General features: G+C 45.6%; 1 protein-coding gene across 27 annotated transcripts in view; it reads right to left on the bottom strand.

Moving 5' to 3' along the window:
* The window catches only part of kif1aa (kinesin family member 1Aa), a 246,098-nt gene that overhangs the window by 45,725 nt on the left and 182,985 nt on the right, over window positions 1–17,388 (bottom strand). For 18 of the 27 annotated variants that reach the window (XR_011668385.1, XR_011668386.1, XM_071346549.1 and 15 more), the window contains 5 exons: window positions 13,965–14,073; window positions 13,068–13,134; window positions 8,274–8,358; window positions 7,482–7,587; window positions 3,968–3,994 (listed from right to left, as the gene is read on the bottom strand). Coding sequence is in view for 25 of the 27 variants with exons in the window: in XM_071346549.1 (XP_071202650.1) it covers window positions 3,968–3,994; window positions 7,482–7,587; window positions 8,274–8,358; window positions 13,068–13,134; window positions 13,965–14,073 (394 nt within the window). In the remaining 2 variants the exon portion in view is untranslated. The remainder of the gene's footprint in view (window positions 1–3,967; window positions 3,995–7,481; window positions 7,588–8,273; window positions 8,359–13,067; window positions 13,135–13,964; window positions 14,074–17,388) is intronic. The other 9 variants (XM_071346556.1, XM_071346562.1, XM_071346563.1 and 6 more) reach the window with 1 other exon arrangement.

Here is a 17,388-nt window from a genome sequence, read left to right as displayed (position 1 = left end):
GGACGAGAGGAGGAGGGGAGAGGAGAGCTGCTGTTATACTGTGGGACGAGAGGAGAGGAGAGCTGCTGTTATACTGTGGGACGAGAGGAGAGGAGAGCTGCTGTAATACTGTGGGACGAGAGGAGAGGAGAGCTGCTGTTATACTGTGGGACGAGAGGAGAGGAGAGCTGCTGTTATACTGTGGGACGAGAGGAGAGGAGAGCTGCTGTTATACTGTGGGACGAGAGGAGAGGAGAACTGCTGTTATACTGTGGGACGAGAGGAGAGGAGAGGAGAGCTGCTGTAATACTGTGGGACGTGAGGAGAGGAAAGCTGCTGTTATACTGTGGGACGAGAGGAGGAGGGGAGAGGAGAGCTGCTGTAATACTGTGGGACGAGAGGAGAGGAGAGCTGCTGTTATACTGTGGGACGAGAGGAGAGGAGAGCTGCTGTAATACTGTGGGACGAGAGGAGAGGAGAGCTGCTGTAATACTGTGGGACGAGAGGAGAGGAGAGCTGCTGTAATACTGTGGGACGAGAGGAGAGGAGAGCTGCTGTTATACTGTGGGACGAGAGGAGAGGAGAGCTGCTGTAATACTGTGGGACGAGAGGAGAGGAGAGCTGCTGTAATACTGTGGGACGAGAGGAGAGGAGAGCTGCTGTTATACTGTGGGACGAGAGGAGAGGAGAGCTGCTGTAATACTGTGGGACGAGAGGAGAGGAGAGCTGCTGTTATACTGTGGGACGAGAGGAGAGGAGAGCTGCTGTTATACTGTGGGACGAGAGGAGAGGAGAGCTGCTGTTATACTGTGGGACGAGAGGAGAGGAGAGGAGAGGAGAGCTGCTGTTATACTGTGGGACGAGAGGAGAGGAGAGGAGAGGAGATGAGAGGAGAGGAGAGGAGAGGAGAGGAGAGGAGAGGAGAGGAGAGGAGAGCTGCTGTAATACTGTGGGACGTGAGGAGAGGAGAGATGCTGTAATACTGTGGGACGAGAGGAGTGGAGAGCTGCTGTTATACTGTGGGACGAGAGGAGAGGAGAGCTGCTGTTATACTGTGGGACGAGAGGAGAGGAGAGCTGCTGTTATACTGTGGGACGAGAGGAGAGGAGAGCTGCTGTTATACTGTGGGACGAGAGGAGAGGAGAGCTGCTGTTATACTGTGGGACGAGAGGAGAGGAGAGCTGCTGTTATACTGTGGGACGAGAGGAGAGGAGAGCTGCTGTAATACTGTGGGACGAGAGGAGAGGAGAGGAGAGGAGAGGAGAGGAGAGGAGAGGAGAGGAGAGGAGAGGAGAGGAGAGGAGAGGAGAGGAGAGGAGAGCTGCTGTAATACTGTGGGACGAGCGGAGGAGAGGGGAGAGCTGCTGTTATACTGTGGGAGGAGAGGAGGAGAGAGCTGCTGTAATACTGTGGGACGAGAGGAGAGGAGAGGAGAGCTCCTGTTATACTGTGGGACAAGAGGAGCGCTGCTGTTATACTGTGGGATGAGAGGAGAGGAGAGGAGAGCTGCTGTAATACTGTGGGAAGAGAGGAGAGGAGAGGAGAGGAGAGGAGAGGAGAGGAGAGGAGAGGAGAGGAGAGGAGAGGAGAGGAGAGCTGCTGTTATACTGTGGGACGAGAGGAGAGGAGAGGAGAGCTGCTGTTATACTGTGGGACGAGAGGAGAGGAGAGCTGCTGTTATACTGTGGGACGAGAGGAGAGGAGAGCTGCTGTTATACTGTGGGAGGAGAGGGGGAGAGGAGAGGAGAGGAGAGGAGAGGAGAGGCGAGGCGAGGCGAGGCGAGGCGAGGCGAGGAGAGGAGAGGAGAGGAGAGGAGAGGAGAGGAGAGGAGAGGAGAGGAGAGGAGAGGAGAGGAGAGGAGAGCTGCTGTTATACTGTGGGACGTGAGGAGGGGAGAGCTGCTGTAATACTGTGGGACGAGAGGAGGGGAGAGCTGCTTCAGGGGAAATGTGTCTATGGACCTAGAGGAGCTATAGCCTCTCTCATCTATTAAACATCTAACTGCTGACCTCCCTGCTCTGCATGCAAGCGGCATGCCCAGTACACAGAGCAGGCCCAGGACACAGAGCAGGCCCAGGTCACAGAGCAGGCCCAGGACACAGAGCAGGCCCAGTACACAGAGCAGGCCCAGGTCACAGAGCAGGCCCAGGTCACAGAGCAGGCCCAGGTCACAGAGCAGGCCCAGGTCACAGAGCAGGCCCATGGCACAGAGCAGGCCCAGGTCACAGAGCAGACCCAGGTCACAGAGCAGACCCAGGTCACAGAGCAGGCCCAGGACACAGAGCAGGCCCAGGTCACAGATCAGGCCCAGGACACAGAGCAGGCCCAGGACACAGAGCAGGCCCAGGACACAGAGCAGGCCCAGGACACAGAGCAGGCCCAGGACACAGAGCAGGCCCAGGACACAGAGCAGGCCCAGGACACAGAGCAGGCCCAGGACACAGAGCAGGCCCAGGACACAGAAATGTTAAATCTCTCCTTGTCCAAGTCTCTAATCCCAACATATTTCAAGGTGACCACTATTGTCCCTAGGTGTATGTCCCTTGCGCGACATACACCTAGTTTCCTGAAAGGAGTCATACATTGTCAATTTACATTGTGTGTAATTTATTTGACGGTCCCTAACTAGGCCACAGAGATAGGCTATCCAAAGTCAAACCAATTTTGCCACGGTCGCACACCGGCCTGTTGGCTAGCACACTAGCTAGTCCAGGCTACTTCCAGACACAAGACCTGGTTAGACTGTTTCAACTTATCTTGAAGGGTGAGTAACTAACTGTGTACTGTTTTGGCAGAGTGGAAGTACACATGCTTCTCACGTTCGAAACAGACATACGAGAGACACACACATCAAAGCTCGCCTCCAAGATCCAAATCTGATTCTAGGTCGCATTTCCTAATGGGGGAGAATTGAAACCACCCCCCCCCCCCTTGATACTATCAGGTTCGTGCACATCTCTTTCTAAAGCCTTGAGTGTTTTCAAAAGAAGTTGATTGCATAACTTCATACCAAAGTTTAAGATTATGTTTGGCTTCCTTATAATGTATACAAGTTGCTATTTTGGAAAGATTTTTATGATTTTATCAATGCTATAGGTCTTTCAGCGGGATTCAAAATGAAACCTGTTCTGTGTCAGTGTATGAACTTGATTATTACTTCCCCCTAGTGGCAATGCAGAGGTTTGTGACTGAAAAAAAGATCAACAGAGATCATAAGTAATTGGGGGAGATGACAAACAATTCATGCTTGTTTTATTTCATCAAATGTCTGGCTTGTAGCTTGTACTGAAAACGTCCCTGTACCAAAGAGGAGAGAGAAGCTGAAATACTGGCCCCACAACACAGTAAAACAGCCAGTCAGTTCAGCACATACTGTAGGAAGCAAAGCCAAACATGCATGCAGCCCCCGTACACCATCAGCTTTCGGTCGCATCCCCAGGCCCCGAAGTCCCAGTCAGCCCCAGTCCCAAGACCGCACAGTCACAGCCAGCCCCAGACCCTGCAGTCCCAGCCAGCCCAAGATCCCAGTCCCAGCCAACCCGTAACCCCAGACCCTGTAGTCCCAGCCAGCCCCAGTTCCCAGCCCTCAGCTCCAGCCTCCAGACCCACAACAGCTCAGCAACAAACACACATCCAGGAGAGAGAGAGAGAGAGAGAGAGAGAGAGAGAGAGAGAGAGAGAGAGAGAGAGAGAGAGAGAGAGAGAGAGAGAGAGAGAGAGAGAGAGAGAGAGGAGGGGTGCAAAGATACATCACAGTCCTCACATCTCCTCAGGAGAGAGATCAGGAAAACAAAGCAAGGGGAGGAGGAGAGAGCAAGAGAGCCAAAACCCACAGTGGAAAACCATGGGAATTAGAATGATGGATGTATGGATGACTTGGTGTTTAAAATGGAGTGAAAAGATGAAAATAGATAATGAACACGAGATGAGATGTTGTCTAACTGAATAGTAGAATGGGAGGAGAGGGATTTGATGTAAATCATATACCTAGGCATGTCCGAATCAAGAAACTGTCTGTGAAAAACACAAAACAACATTGTGTTAGTGGAGTGGACTGGAGGGAGAGACACGTCAGCATCAGCATGTCCTGTCCCTTACTGATGACCTCACAGGCCTGAGCAGAGGCCAGACTAGACCACATATGGGTTCAAATGGCATCTGTTGTGTTTCAAGTGCAAACCAAGCCCTTCTGGCACTCCAGGCAGGCAGAGTCAATCAAACAGAAACAAAAAACTATTTGAACCCAGATCTGCATTGGACCATCCCACACTCTGCCCTGGTGCTGGACTCTCCCCTTCACTCAGGAAGACCTTTCCAACCAGATCAACATCCTGGGTTGGAGGTCAAGGAATGCAGAACCATGGTGATACCTGTACATAGAGATTGTATGGCCATTAGGACCAGACAGACCACTGCAACAGTCTGTCTGGGGCCTCTGTTCCTGTATTGGTCCTTTGTGATGGCAAGCAAACCCATGTCTGAGGAGTGGTATTTGAGTTAGGTGAAAGGTTACTAGTAACGCAGTGTGGTTAAACCGTAATAGAGGTCGTCACGACAGTTACATTATTCTGTAAAAACAACATGTTATGTTACATGTTGAGTAAACAGTAACATAAGGCATTACAGTGAAGTGCTACAGTATAACACAGCATGACGCTACGCAGCTTTAGTGACTTACTGAGGTGACTTACTATGCTGAGTGAGTTAGTTATGGATGCATGCCAGAGAGTGGATAATGTGGTCTTGACATGGCGGAAAGTATTCAGACCCCTTGACTTTTTCCACATTTTGTTACGTTACAGCCTTATTCTAAAATTGATAAAAAAAAAAATAATCAAATCATCAATCTACACACAGTAACCCATAATGACATCACAATACCCCATAATGACATCACAATAACCCATAATGACAAAGAAAAATTGTGATGTCATTATGGGTTATTGTGATGTCATTATGGGGTATTGTGATGTCATTATTGGTTATTGTGATGTCATTATGGGTTATTGTGTGTAGATTGCTGAGGATTTTTTTGACTCAATCCATGTTAGAATAAGGCTGTTGTTTAACAAAATGTGAAAAAAATCAAGGGGTCTGAATACTTTCCGAAGGCACTGTATATCCCATCATTAGATACTATGCAAGAGGGCCAATGAGGATCAAGATCGTCCATCAGCTACAGGGCCAGCAAGAAGCCCTTCATCCACAGGGTCTAAGGATCTATGCTACAGGGCCAGCAAGAAGCCCTTCATCCACAGGGTCTAGGGATCTATGTTACAGGACCACCAAGAAGCCCTTCATCCACAGGGTCTAGGGATCTATGCTACAGGGCCAGCAAGAAGCCCTTCATCCACAGGGTCTAGGGATCTATGTTACAGGACCACCAAGAAGCCCTTCATCCACAGGGTCTAGGGATCTATGCTACAGGGCCAGCAAGAAGCCCTTCATCCACAGGGTCTAGGGATCTATGTTACAGGACCACCAAGAAGCCCTTCATCCACAGGGTCTAGGGATCTATGCTACAGGGCCAGCAAGAAGCCCTTCATCCACAGGGTCTAGGGATCTATGTTACAGGGCCAGCAAGAAGCCCTTCATCCACAGGGTCTAGGGATCTATGCTACAGGGCCAGCAAGAAGCCCTTCATCCACAGGGTCTAGGGATCTATGCTACAGGACCACCAAGAAGCCCTTCATCCACAGGGTCTAGGGATCTATGTTACAGGGCCAGCAAGAGAAGAGGGCATGTTCAGTTTGGCTAACAATCCTTCGTAGGTGTCTGTGTGCCATAGCATGCAGTTATTATGGCCATAGTGTGGTGTTGGATAGAGATTTCTGACATGGTGCAGAATAATCCCGCGAGGTTAGTTAGTAGTGGACAATGGTTAAAGAGGGGAGGATTATGCAGTGAACAGGGTGAGAGGTGGAACGACAGACAAACATTCAAAGCACAGCACCAGACTAGCATCAAGGAACGGGAGGGTCGCATAGCCAGCGTAGTGGTGAGGGAACTCTAATATAACTGGCTGAAGACTAACAGGTCCTCATACAGCACAACCTACTACAAAGATGACGGCTTAACGTTTGATCATAATCAATCTGAAATCATTTTGTACTTTAAGTCACAATCTTTGCTTTCTACAAGTGATCATGTGACCTGCTTCTAGATGTATAAAACCACATGTTGTTTTGCCAAGCGTCAGCTGCTTCAGTGGAACAGGAGAGGGGATTGAGGGGTGGTGGAGGGGGGAAGGGAATAAATCCTCTTTGCCTGAAGTCTGTTAATCAGTTAAGCTGTGCATCTTGGCGGCGTGAGCTTCAAGCATCCTTGCTAAGTCTGCTATGCATTAGCCATGGAGCACTGTGCATTCAACCAATACAGGAGCATCTTCAGTCCACCAATACAGGAGCATCGTCAGTCCACCAATACAGGAGCATCGTCAGTCGACCAATACAGGAGCATCTTCAGTCGACCAATACAGGAGCATCTTCAGTCAACCAATACAGGAGCATCGTCAGTCGACCAATACAGGAGCATCGTCAGTCGACCAATACAGGAGCATCTTCAGTCGACCAATACAGGAGCATCTTCAGTCGACCAATACAGGAGCATCGTCAGTCGACCAATACAGGAGCATCTTCAGTCGACCAATACAGGAGCATCTTCAGTCCACCAATACAGGAGCATCGTCAGTAAGAAAGGGGTATGTGTGTCCCTTCATCCACCGTGTGCTGGTAGAGAGACACAGAGATTGGCTGAACCCACCGTGTGCTGGTAGAGAGACACAGAGATTGGCTGAATCCACCGTGTGCTGGTAGAGAGACACAGAGATTGGCTGAACCCACTGTGTGCTGGTAGAGAGACACAGAGATTGGCTGAACCCACCGTGTGCTGGTAGAGAGACACAGTGATTGGCTGAACCCAAGGTGTGCTGGTAGAGAGACACAGTGATTGGCTGAACCCAAGGTGTGCTGGTAGAGAGACACAGAGATTGGCTGAACCCACTGTGTGCTGGTAGAGAGACACAGTGATTGGCTGAACCCAAGGTGTGCTGGTAGAGAGACACAGAGATTGACTGAACCCAAGGTGCGTGTGTCTCCAGAGCACCTCAGAGCATACGAAAGGCGGTGCTAGCATCGCCATAGTGATCGTGAATTCTTAGTGACATCTTAGAATTTTAAAGGCAGGAGAAACACATTACAAAAGGAGCATTGGTTATTATGATGTAATGATGTAATCTTCAAATGTTCAGGACCGTAAAAGAACTTTGATGTAAACAGTTCAGTAAACAATAGTTATGCATCAACAAAATATAACTGAATGTTCTATATAACTAACTGTATATATTCTCTTAAACTTATATTGTCAAATCCCCCCCCCCCCCAAAAAATCCTAGAATTGTGGAATAAGTCTGCTTTATGAACAGGGTGACATTTGGGACGTAGACCTGTGGATGAGCCGTGGGTGATCGGGTCCCTTTTGACGGGGAGAATATGGGACATACCTGTCGTCCTGCATGGGTCTGACATACCCAGCTGACAGGATGTTGAGAGAGAGGATGTTGGGGTCTATGATGGTATCGTCCCCCTCGGGAGAGTTACTGATACGCCCTGGGGAGTCGAGGAAGACAGGTAGGAGGAAAGGGGAAAAAGACGAGGAAGACGAGGAGGAGGAAGAGGGGGACGAGAAGGAGGAGGGAGAGAAAGATGAGGAAGAAGAAGAGGGGGACGAGAAGGAGGAGGTAGAGGAAGAAGACGAGGAGGAGGAAGAGGGGGACGAGAAGGAGGAGGTATAGGAAGATGAGGAGGAGGAAGAAGAAGTGGAGGAAGATGAATGATGATGAGGAGGAGGATGCGAAGGAGGAAGATGAGGAGGAGGAGAAAGAAGAAGAGGGGGATGAAGAAGAGGAGGGAGGAGGAAGAAGAAGAGGGAGGAGGAGGAAGATAAGAAGAGGAGGGGGAGGAGGAGGAAGATGAAGATGAAGAAGATGAGGAGGAGGAAGAAGAGGAGGATGAAGATGACGAAGAGGAGGAGGAGAACTTACATACTGTAAATGTTGGTGTTAAATACATATTCCACACACACACACACACACACACACACACACACACACACACACACACACACACACACACACACACACACACACACACACACACACACACACACACACACACACACACACACACACACACACACACACACACACAGAGAGACAGACACAGACACACTCAGGCACATGCCCTCACACAACAAACAAACACACACCGTCCACTTCAATGTGAGCCTGACTCACCCACAACCAGCTCCTGGACATCTTTCCACACGATGTCTTCACCTGTCTCATGAACGATTGTCACAGTTATTCTCCTCTGAATACCCTGTGGGGGGGAGAAGAGAAGAGAAGAAAGGGAGAGAGGTAGATTGAATAAGAGAGAGAGAGAATTGAAGAGAAGAAAGGGAGAGAGGTAGATTGAATAAGAGAGAGAGAGAATTGAAGAGAAGAAAGGGAGAGAGGTAGATTGAATAAGAGAGAGAGAGAATTGAAGAGAAGAAAGGGAGAGAGGTAGATTGAATAAGAGAGAGAGAGAATTGAAGAGAAGAAAGGGAGAGAGGTAGATTGAATAAGAGAGAGAGAGAATTGAAGAGAAGAAAGGGAGAGAGGTAGATTGAATAAGAGAGAGAGAGAATTGAAGAGAAGAAAGGGAGAGAGGTAGATTGAATAAGAGAGAGAGAGAATTGAAGAGAAGAAAGGGAGAGAGGTAGATTGAATAAGAGAGAGAGAGAATTGAAGAGAAGAAAGGGAGAGAGGTAGATTGAATAAGAGAGAGAGAGAATTGAAGAGAAGAAAGGGAGAGAGGTAGATTGAATAAGAGAGAGAGAGAATTGAAGAGAAGAAAGGGAGAGAGGTAGATTGAATAAGAGAGAGAGAGAATTGAAGAGAAGAAAGGGAGAGAGGTAGATTGAATAAGAGAGAGAGAGAATTGAAGAGAAGAAAGGGAGAGAGGTAGATTGAATAAGAGAGAGAGAGAATTGAAGAGAAGAAAGGGAGAGAGGTAGATTGAATAAGAGAGAGAGAGAATTGAAGAGAAGAAAGGGAGAGAGGTAGATTGAATAAGAGAGAGAGAGAATTGAAGAGAAGAAAGGGAGAGAGGTAGATTGAATAAGAGAGAGAGAGAATTGAAGAGAAGAAAGGGAGAGAGGTAGATTGAATAAGAGAGAGAGAGAATTGAAGAGAAGAAAGGGAGAGAGGTAGATTGAATAAGAGAGAGAGAGAATTGAAGAGAAGAAAGGGAGAGAGGTAGATTGAATAAGAGAGAGAGAGAATTGAAGAGAAGAAAGGGAGAGAGGTAGATTGAATAAGAGAGAGAGAGAATTGAAGAGAAGAAAGGGAGAGAGGTAGATTGAATAAGAGAGGGAGAGAATTGAAGAGAAGAAAGGGAGAGAGGTAGATTGAATAAGAGAGAGAGAGAATTGAAGAGAAGAAAGGGAGAGAGGTAGATTGAATAAGAGAGAGAGAGAATTGAAGAGAAGAAAGGGAGAGAGGTAGATTGAATAAGAGAGGGAGAGAATTGAAGAGAAGAAAGGGAGAGAGGTAGATTGAATAAGAGAGGGAGAGAATTGAAGAGAAGAAAGGGAGAGAGGTAGATTGAATAAGAGAGAGAGAGAATTGAAGAGAAGAAAGGGAGAGAGGTAGATTGAATAAGAGAGAGAGAGAGAATTGAAGAGAAGAAAGGGAGAGAGGTAGATTGAATAAGAGAGAGAGAGAATTGAAGAGAAGAAAGGGAGAGAGGTAGATTGAATAAGAGAGAGAGAGAATTGAAGAGAAGAAAGGGAGAGAGGTAGATTGAATAAGAGAGAGAGAGAATTGAAGAGAAGAAAGGGAGAGAGGTAGATTGAATAAGAGAGAGAGAGAATTGAAGAGAAGAAAGGGAGAGAGGTAGATTGAATAAGAGAGGGAGAGAATTGAAGAGAAGAAAGGGAGAGAGGTAGATTGAATAAGAGAGAGAGAGAATTGAAGAGAAGAAAGGGAGAGAGGTAGATTGAATAAGAGAGAGAGAGAATTGAAGAGAAGAAAGGGAGAGAGGTAGATTGAATAAGAGAGAGAGAGAATTGAAGAGAAGAAAGGGAGAGAGGTAGATTGAATAAGAGAGAGAGAGAATTGAAGAGAAGAAAGGGAGAGAGGTAGATTGAATAAGAGAGGGAGAGAATTGAAGAGAAGAAAGGGAGAGAGGTAGATTGAATAAGAGAGAGAGAGAATTGAAGAGAAGAAAGGGAAAGAGGTAGATTGAATAAGAGAGAGAGAGAATTGAAGAGAAGAAAGGGAGAGAGGTAGATTGAATAAGAGAGGGAGAGAATTGAAGAGAAGAAAGGGAGAGAGGTAGATTGAATAAGTGAGAGAGAGAATTGAAGAGAAGAAAAGGAGAGAGGTAGATTGAATAAGAGAGAGAGAGAATTGAAGAGAAGAAAGGGAGAGAGGTAGATTGAATAAGAGAGAGAGAGAATTGAAGAGTGGAAAGGGAGAGAGGTAGATTGAATAAGAGAGAGAGAGAATTGAAGAGAAGAAAGGGAGAGAGGTAGATTGAATAAGAGAGAGAGAGAATTGAAGAGAAGAAAGGGAGAGAGGTAGATTGAATAAGAGAGAGAGAGAATTGAAGAGAAGAAAGGGAGAGAGGTAGATTGAATAAGAGAGAGAGAGAATTGAAGAGAAGAAAGGGAGAGAGGTAGATTGAATAAGAGAGAGAGAGAATAGTGAATGTACCATTAGAGATCCCAGAGACACCAGAACACCAGGACAGAGAGATAACGTCCAGAGACACCAGAACACCAGGACAGAGAGATAACGTCCAGAGACACCAGAACACCAGGACAGAGAGATAACGTCCAGAGACACCAGAACACCAGGACAGAGAGATAACGTCCAGAGACACCAGAACACCAGGACAGAGAGATAACGTCCAGAGACACCAGAACACCAGGACAGAGAGATAACGTCCAGAGACACCAGAACACCAGGACAGAGAGATAACGTCCAGAGACACCAGAACACCAGGACAGAGAGATAACGTCCAGAGACACCAGAACACCAGGACAGAGAGATAACGTCCAGAGACACCAGAACACCAGGACAGAGAGATAACGTCCAGAGACACCAGAACACCAGGACAGAGAGATAACGTCCAGAGACACCAGAACACCAGGACAGAGAGATAACGTCCAGAGACACCAGAACACCAGGACAGAGAGATAACGTCCAGAGACACCAGAACACCAGGACAGAGAGATAACGTCCAGAGATAACGTCCAGAGATAACAACGTTAACAGAAACACAACACCAGAACACCAGGACAGAGAGATAACGTCCAGAGATAACAACGCTAACAGAAACACAACACCAGAACACCAGGACAGAGAGATAACGTCCAGAGATAACAACGCTAACAGAAACACAACACCAGAACACCAGGACAGAGAGATAACGTCCAGAGATAACAACGCTAACAGAAACACAACACCAGAACACCAGGACAGAGAGATAACGTCCAGAGATAACAACGTTAACAGAAACACAACACCAAGGATCAAAGCAACCAAATAGACGCTGGAACTGGACTGGACTGAACTGGACTAGACTGAACTAGACTGAACTAGACTGAACTAGACTGAACTAGACTGAACTGAACTGAACTGAACTAGACTGAACTGGACTGAACTAGACTGAACTAGACTGATCTAGACTGAACTGGACTGAACTGGACTGAACTAGACTGATCTAGACTGAACTGGACTGAACTGGACTGAACTGAACTGAACTAGACTGAACTAGACTGGACTGGACTGAACTGGACTGAACTAGACTGATCTAGACTGAACTAGACTGGACTGGACTGAACTGAACTGGACTGGACTGGACTGGACTGGACTGAACTGGACTGGACTGGACTGAACTGCTGAACTGGACTGAACTAGACTGATCTCGACTGAACTGGACTGAACTGGACTGAACTGGACTGAACTAGACTGATCTAGACTGAACTGGACTGAACTAGACTGAACTAGACTGATCTGGACTGAACTGGACTGAACTGGACTGATCTAGACTGAACTGGACTGAACTGGACTGAACTGGACTGAACTGAACTGAACTAGACTGAACTAGACTGGACTGGACTGAACTGGACTGGACTGAACTGAACTGGACTGAACTGGACTGAACTAGACTGGACTGAACTGGACTGGACTGGACTGGACTGGACTGGACTGAACTGAACTGAACTAGACTGAACTAGACTGAACTAGACTGGACTAGACTGGACTACTCAATCCACTCTCTGGGAGCATCTGGTTATCAGGAAGATAGTGAAAGTATTTAATACACACTGAGTGTACAAAACATTAGGAACACTTTCCTAATGTTCATTTGCACCCCCCTCCTTTTGCCCTCAGAACAAGTTCAATTCGTTGGGGCATGGACTCTACAAGTTGTCGAAAGCGTTCCACAGGGATTCCAATGCTTCTCACATTTGTGACAAGATGTCTGGATGTCCTTTGGGTGGTGGACCATTCTTGATACACACGGTAAACTATTGAGCGTGAAAAACCCAGCAGCGTTGCAGTTCTTGACACAACCGGTGCGCCTGGCACTTTCTAGCGTACCCCTGTTCACCTCAGTCTTTTGTCTTGACTATTCACCCTCTGAATGGCACACATACACAATCCATGTCTCAATTGTCTCAATTAAAAATACTTCTTTAACCTGTCTCCATTATTCTATATTCTTCTCTATTCTTCCATATGATTCTATATTCTTCTATATGATTCTATATTATTCTATATTCTTCTCTATTCTTCCATATGATTCTATATTCTTCTATATGATTCTATATTATTCTATATTATTCTCTATTCTTCCATATGATTCTATATTCTTCTATATGATTCTATATTATTCTATATTCTTCTATATTCTTCTATATGATTCTATATGATTCCATATTCTTCTATATGATTCTGTATGATTCTATATTATTATATCCACCTGCCAATCAGATCAATCATAACTTCATTCCCCTCCCTGAAACGACTCACCTGGTGCAGCATGAACGTCCCATGGCAAGGCATGCCTCCTCTATGGTCCACTCCTGCTGGGATGTAGCTGTAGGGCAGTAACAAACCTCTCATTGATTTCACATCGGCCAATAAGTGCTGAATGACATTAAAGCTGTTGCTGATATTTACATTTACATTTAAGTCATTTAGCAGACGCTCTTATCCAGAGCGACTTACAAATTGGAAAGTTCATACATATTCATCCTGGTCCCCCCGTGGGGAATGAACCCACAACCCTGGCGTTGCAAGCGCCATGCTCTACCAACTGAGCCACACGGGACCATATTGTTGTAACTCTGGTTCTTGCATCGACATTCCACTGTGTTAATATACATTAAATCACGATGTTTGTAGTACATAACAGGCTTACCATTTCACCCACCAGTCTCTGTGTCTCTGAGTCTCTGTCTCTCTGAATCGCTGAGTCTCTGTGTCTCTGTGTCGCTGAGTCACTGTGTCTCTGAGTCACTGTGTCTCTGAGTTTCCGAGTCGCTGAGTCTCTGTGTCTCTGAGTCTCTGAGTCTCTGAGTCTCTGAGTCTCTGTGTCTCTGTGTCTCTGTGTCTCTGAGTCTCTGAGTCTCTGAGTCTCTGTGTCTCTGTGTCTCTGAGTCTCTGAGTCTCTGAGTCTCTGAGTTTCCGAGTCTCTGAGTCTCTGAGTCTCTGAGTCTCTGCATGTACAGTGCAGTGGAACCCTTTTCGGTCTATTTCTTTTCTAGTGAACCAACCACCAAGGATGTGAACCGGCCAACAGATCAGGCCAGTCGACAGTGGTAGATTATCATTCATAGAAGCGGGTTTACAAAAGGTTGTGGTGAGATGGTTTGCTGTGAAGTACAGTGTAGTCCTGTGGTTGTGATTGTGGTGACTGATACTCACTCTCCACTGGCCTCCAGCTCACAGATCTCGAAGAACACCATGAGGTCATACTTGCAGTGGCAGGGCCCGGCTGTAGGGCGCATCAGGGCAGTCAGCTTGGTGGCAGGGACTAAAGGGAGAAGGTGAAGGGAGATAAGGTTACCGCCAAGGGACACTCACTCTCCAGTAGCAGGGAACATGGAGAACTGTGAAGAGAGAAGGGCTGAAATAGAGGACTGATCAGAGAGATGCATGGGAGAGAGAAAGGGACCATTCAGTCCTGTGGAAACGGAATGAGATCACTCAGGATGGCCACAAACCCCAGTAAGCAAGCAATCATCCCTTAACACTAGAGAGGATTGCCTCTGGAGATGGAAATTAGTATTGTAGCTAAATCGGGTGCAAATTTGTTGTGCTTGATCCCTGACAAATAAACTAATAAAATATTACAAATAAAAATAAATCAATGAAACTAATTATTTGCATCTATTTACAATATTCCCCAAGTATAAGGAACATTTTATGGAAAAACTACATTATTACAATGTATATAGCCCAGATCCTGAGAACAAATCAGTGAATGGAATCATCACATCAGAGACAGGTATTATTATCAAACAGGTAAAGTCTGACCCTACATCAATTACCATGACGACCGTCTGTTACCCACCTCTATCAATTACTATGAAGACTGTCTGTTACCCAGTTCTATCAATTACCATGAAGACTGTCTGTTACCCAGTTCTATCAATTACCATGACGACTGTCTGTTACCCACCTCTATCAATTACTATGAAGACTGTCTGTTACCCACCTCTATCAATTACTATGAAGACTGTCTGTTACTCAGTTCTATCAATTACTATGAAGACTGTCTGTTACCCAGTTCTATCAATTACCATGAATACTGTCTGTTACCCACCTCTATCAATTACCATGAAGACTGTCTGTTACTCAGTTCTATCAATTACTATGAAGGCTGTCTGTTACCCACCTCTATCAATTACCATGACGACTGTCTGTTACCCAGTTCTATCAATTACCATGAAGACTGTCTGTTACCCACCTCTATCAATTACCATGACGACTGTCTGTTACCCACCTCCATCAATTACCATGAAGACTGTCTGTTACCCACCTCTATCAATTACCATGACGACTGTCTGTTACCCAGTTCTATCAATTACCATGACGACTGTCTGTTACCCAGTTCTATCAATTACCATGACGACTGTCTGTTACCCAGTTCTATCAATTACCATGACGACTGTCTGTTACCCTCCTCCATCAATTACTATGAAGACTGTCTGTTACCCACCTCTATCAATTACTATGAAGACTGTCTGTTACCCAGTTCTATCAATTACCATGAAGACTGTCTGTTACCCACCTCTATCAATTACCATGAAGACTGTCTGTTACCCAGTTCTATCAATTACCATGACGACTGTCTGTTACCCATCTCTATCAATTACCATGACGACTGTCTGTTACCCAGTTCTATCAATTACCATGAAGACTGTCTGTTACCCAGTTCTATCAATTACCATGACGACTGTCTGTTACCCATCTCTATCAATTACCATGACGACTGTCTGTTACCCAGTTCTATCAATTACCATGAAGACTGTCTGTTACCCAGTTCTATCAATTACCATGACGACTGTCTGTTACCCATCTCTATCAATTACCATGACGACTGTCTGTTACCCAGTTCTATCAATTACCATGACGACTGTCTGTTACCCAGTTCCATCAATTACCATGAAGACTGTCTGTTACCCACCTCTATCAATTACCATGAAGACTGTCTGTTACCCACCTCTATCAATTACCATGAAGACTGTCTGTTACCCAGTTCTATCAATTACCATGACGACTGTCTGTTACCCAGTTCTATCAATTACCATGAAGACTGTCTGTTACCCAGTTCTATCAATTACCATGAAGACTGTCTGTTACCCAGTTCTATCAATTACCATGACGACTGTCTGTTACCCAGTTCTATCAATTACCATGAAGACTGTCTGTTACCCAGTTCTATCAATTACCATGAAGACTGTCTGTTACCCACCTCTATCAATTACCATGAAGACTGTCTGTTACCCAGTTCTATCAATTACCATGACGACTGTCTGTTACCCAGTTCTATCAATTACCATGAAGACTGTCTGTTACCCAGTTCTATCAATTACTATGAAGACTGTCTGTTACCCAGTTCTATCAATTACCATGAAGACTGTCTGTTACCCAGTTCTATCAATTACCATGACGACTGTCTGTTACCCAGTTCTATCAATTACCATGAAGACTGTCTGTTACCCAGTTCTATCAATTACCATGAAGACTGTCTGTTACCCAGTTCTATCAATTACCATGACGACTGTCTGTTACCCAGTTCTATCAATTACCATGAAGACTGTCTGTTACCCAGTTCTATCAATTACCATGACGACTGTCTGTTACCCAGTTCTATCAATTACCATGAAGACTGTCTGTTACCCAGTTCTATCAATTACCATGAAGACTGTCTGTTACCCACCTCTATCAATTACCATGAAGACTGTCTGTTACCCAGTTCTATCAATTACCATGACGACTGTCTGTTACCCACCTCTATCAATTACCATGAAGACTGTCTGTTACCCACCTCTATCAATTACCATGACGACTGTCTGTTACCCAGTTCTATCAATTACTATGAAGACTGTCTGTTACCCACCTCTATCAATTACTATGAAGACTGTCTGTTACCCAGTTCTATCAATTACCATGAAGACTGTCTGTTACCCAGTTCTATCAATTACCATGAAGACTGTCTGTTACCCAGTTCTATCAATTACCATGAAGACTGTCTGTTACCCAGTTCTATCAATTACCATGACGACTGTCTGTTACCCAGTTCTATCAATTACTATGAAGACTGTCTGTTACCCACCTCTATCAATTACTATGAAGACTGTCTGTTACCCAGTTCTATCAATTACCATGAAGACTGTCTGTTACCCAGTTCTATCAATTACCATGAAGACTGTCTGTTACCCAGTTCTATCAATTACCATGAAGACTGTCTGTTACCCAGTTCTATCAATTACCATGAAGACTGTCTGTTACCCAGTTCTATCAATTACCATGAAGACTGTCTGTTACCCAGTTCTATCAATTACCATGAAGACTGTCTGTTACCCAGTTCTATCAATTACTATGAAGACTGTCTGTTACCCACCTCTATCAATTACTATGAAGACTGTCTGTTACCCAGTTCTATCAATTACCATGAAGACTGTCTGTTACCCAGTTCTATCAATTACCATGACGACTGTCTGTTACCCAGTTCTATCAATTACCATGAAGACTGTCTGTTACCCAGTTCTATCAATTACCATGACGACTGTCTGTTACCCAGTTCTATCAATTACCATGAAGACTGTCTGTTACCCAGTTC

The sequence above is a fragment of the Salvelinus alpinus genome, chromosome 16 (assembly GCF_045679555.1).
Source record: "Salvelinus alpinus chromosome 16, SLU_Salpinus.1, whole genome shotgun sequence".
Taxonomy (NCBI): Eukaryota; Metazoa; Chordata; class Actinopteri; order Salmoniformes; family Salmonidae; genus Salvelinus; species Salvelinus alpinus.
Note: the sequence above shows the minus strand (reverse complement) of the source record. Positions and strands in the feature narration are given on the sequence as shown.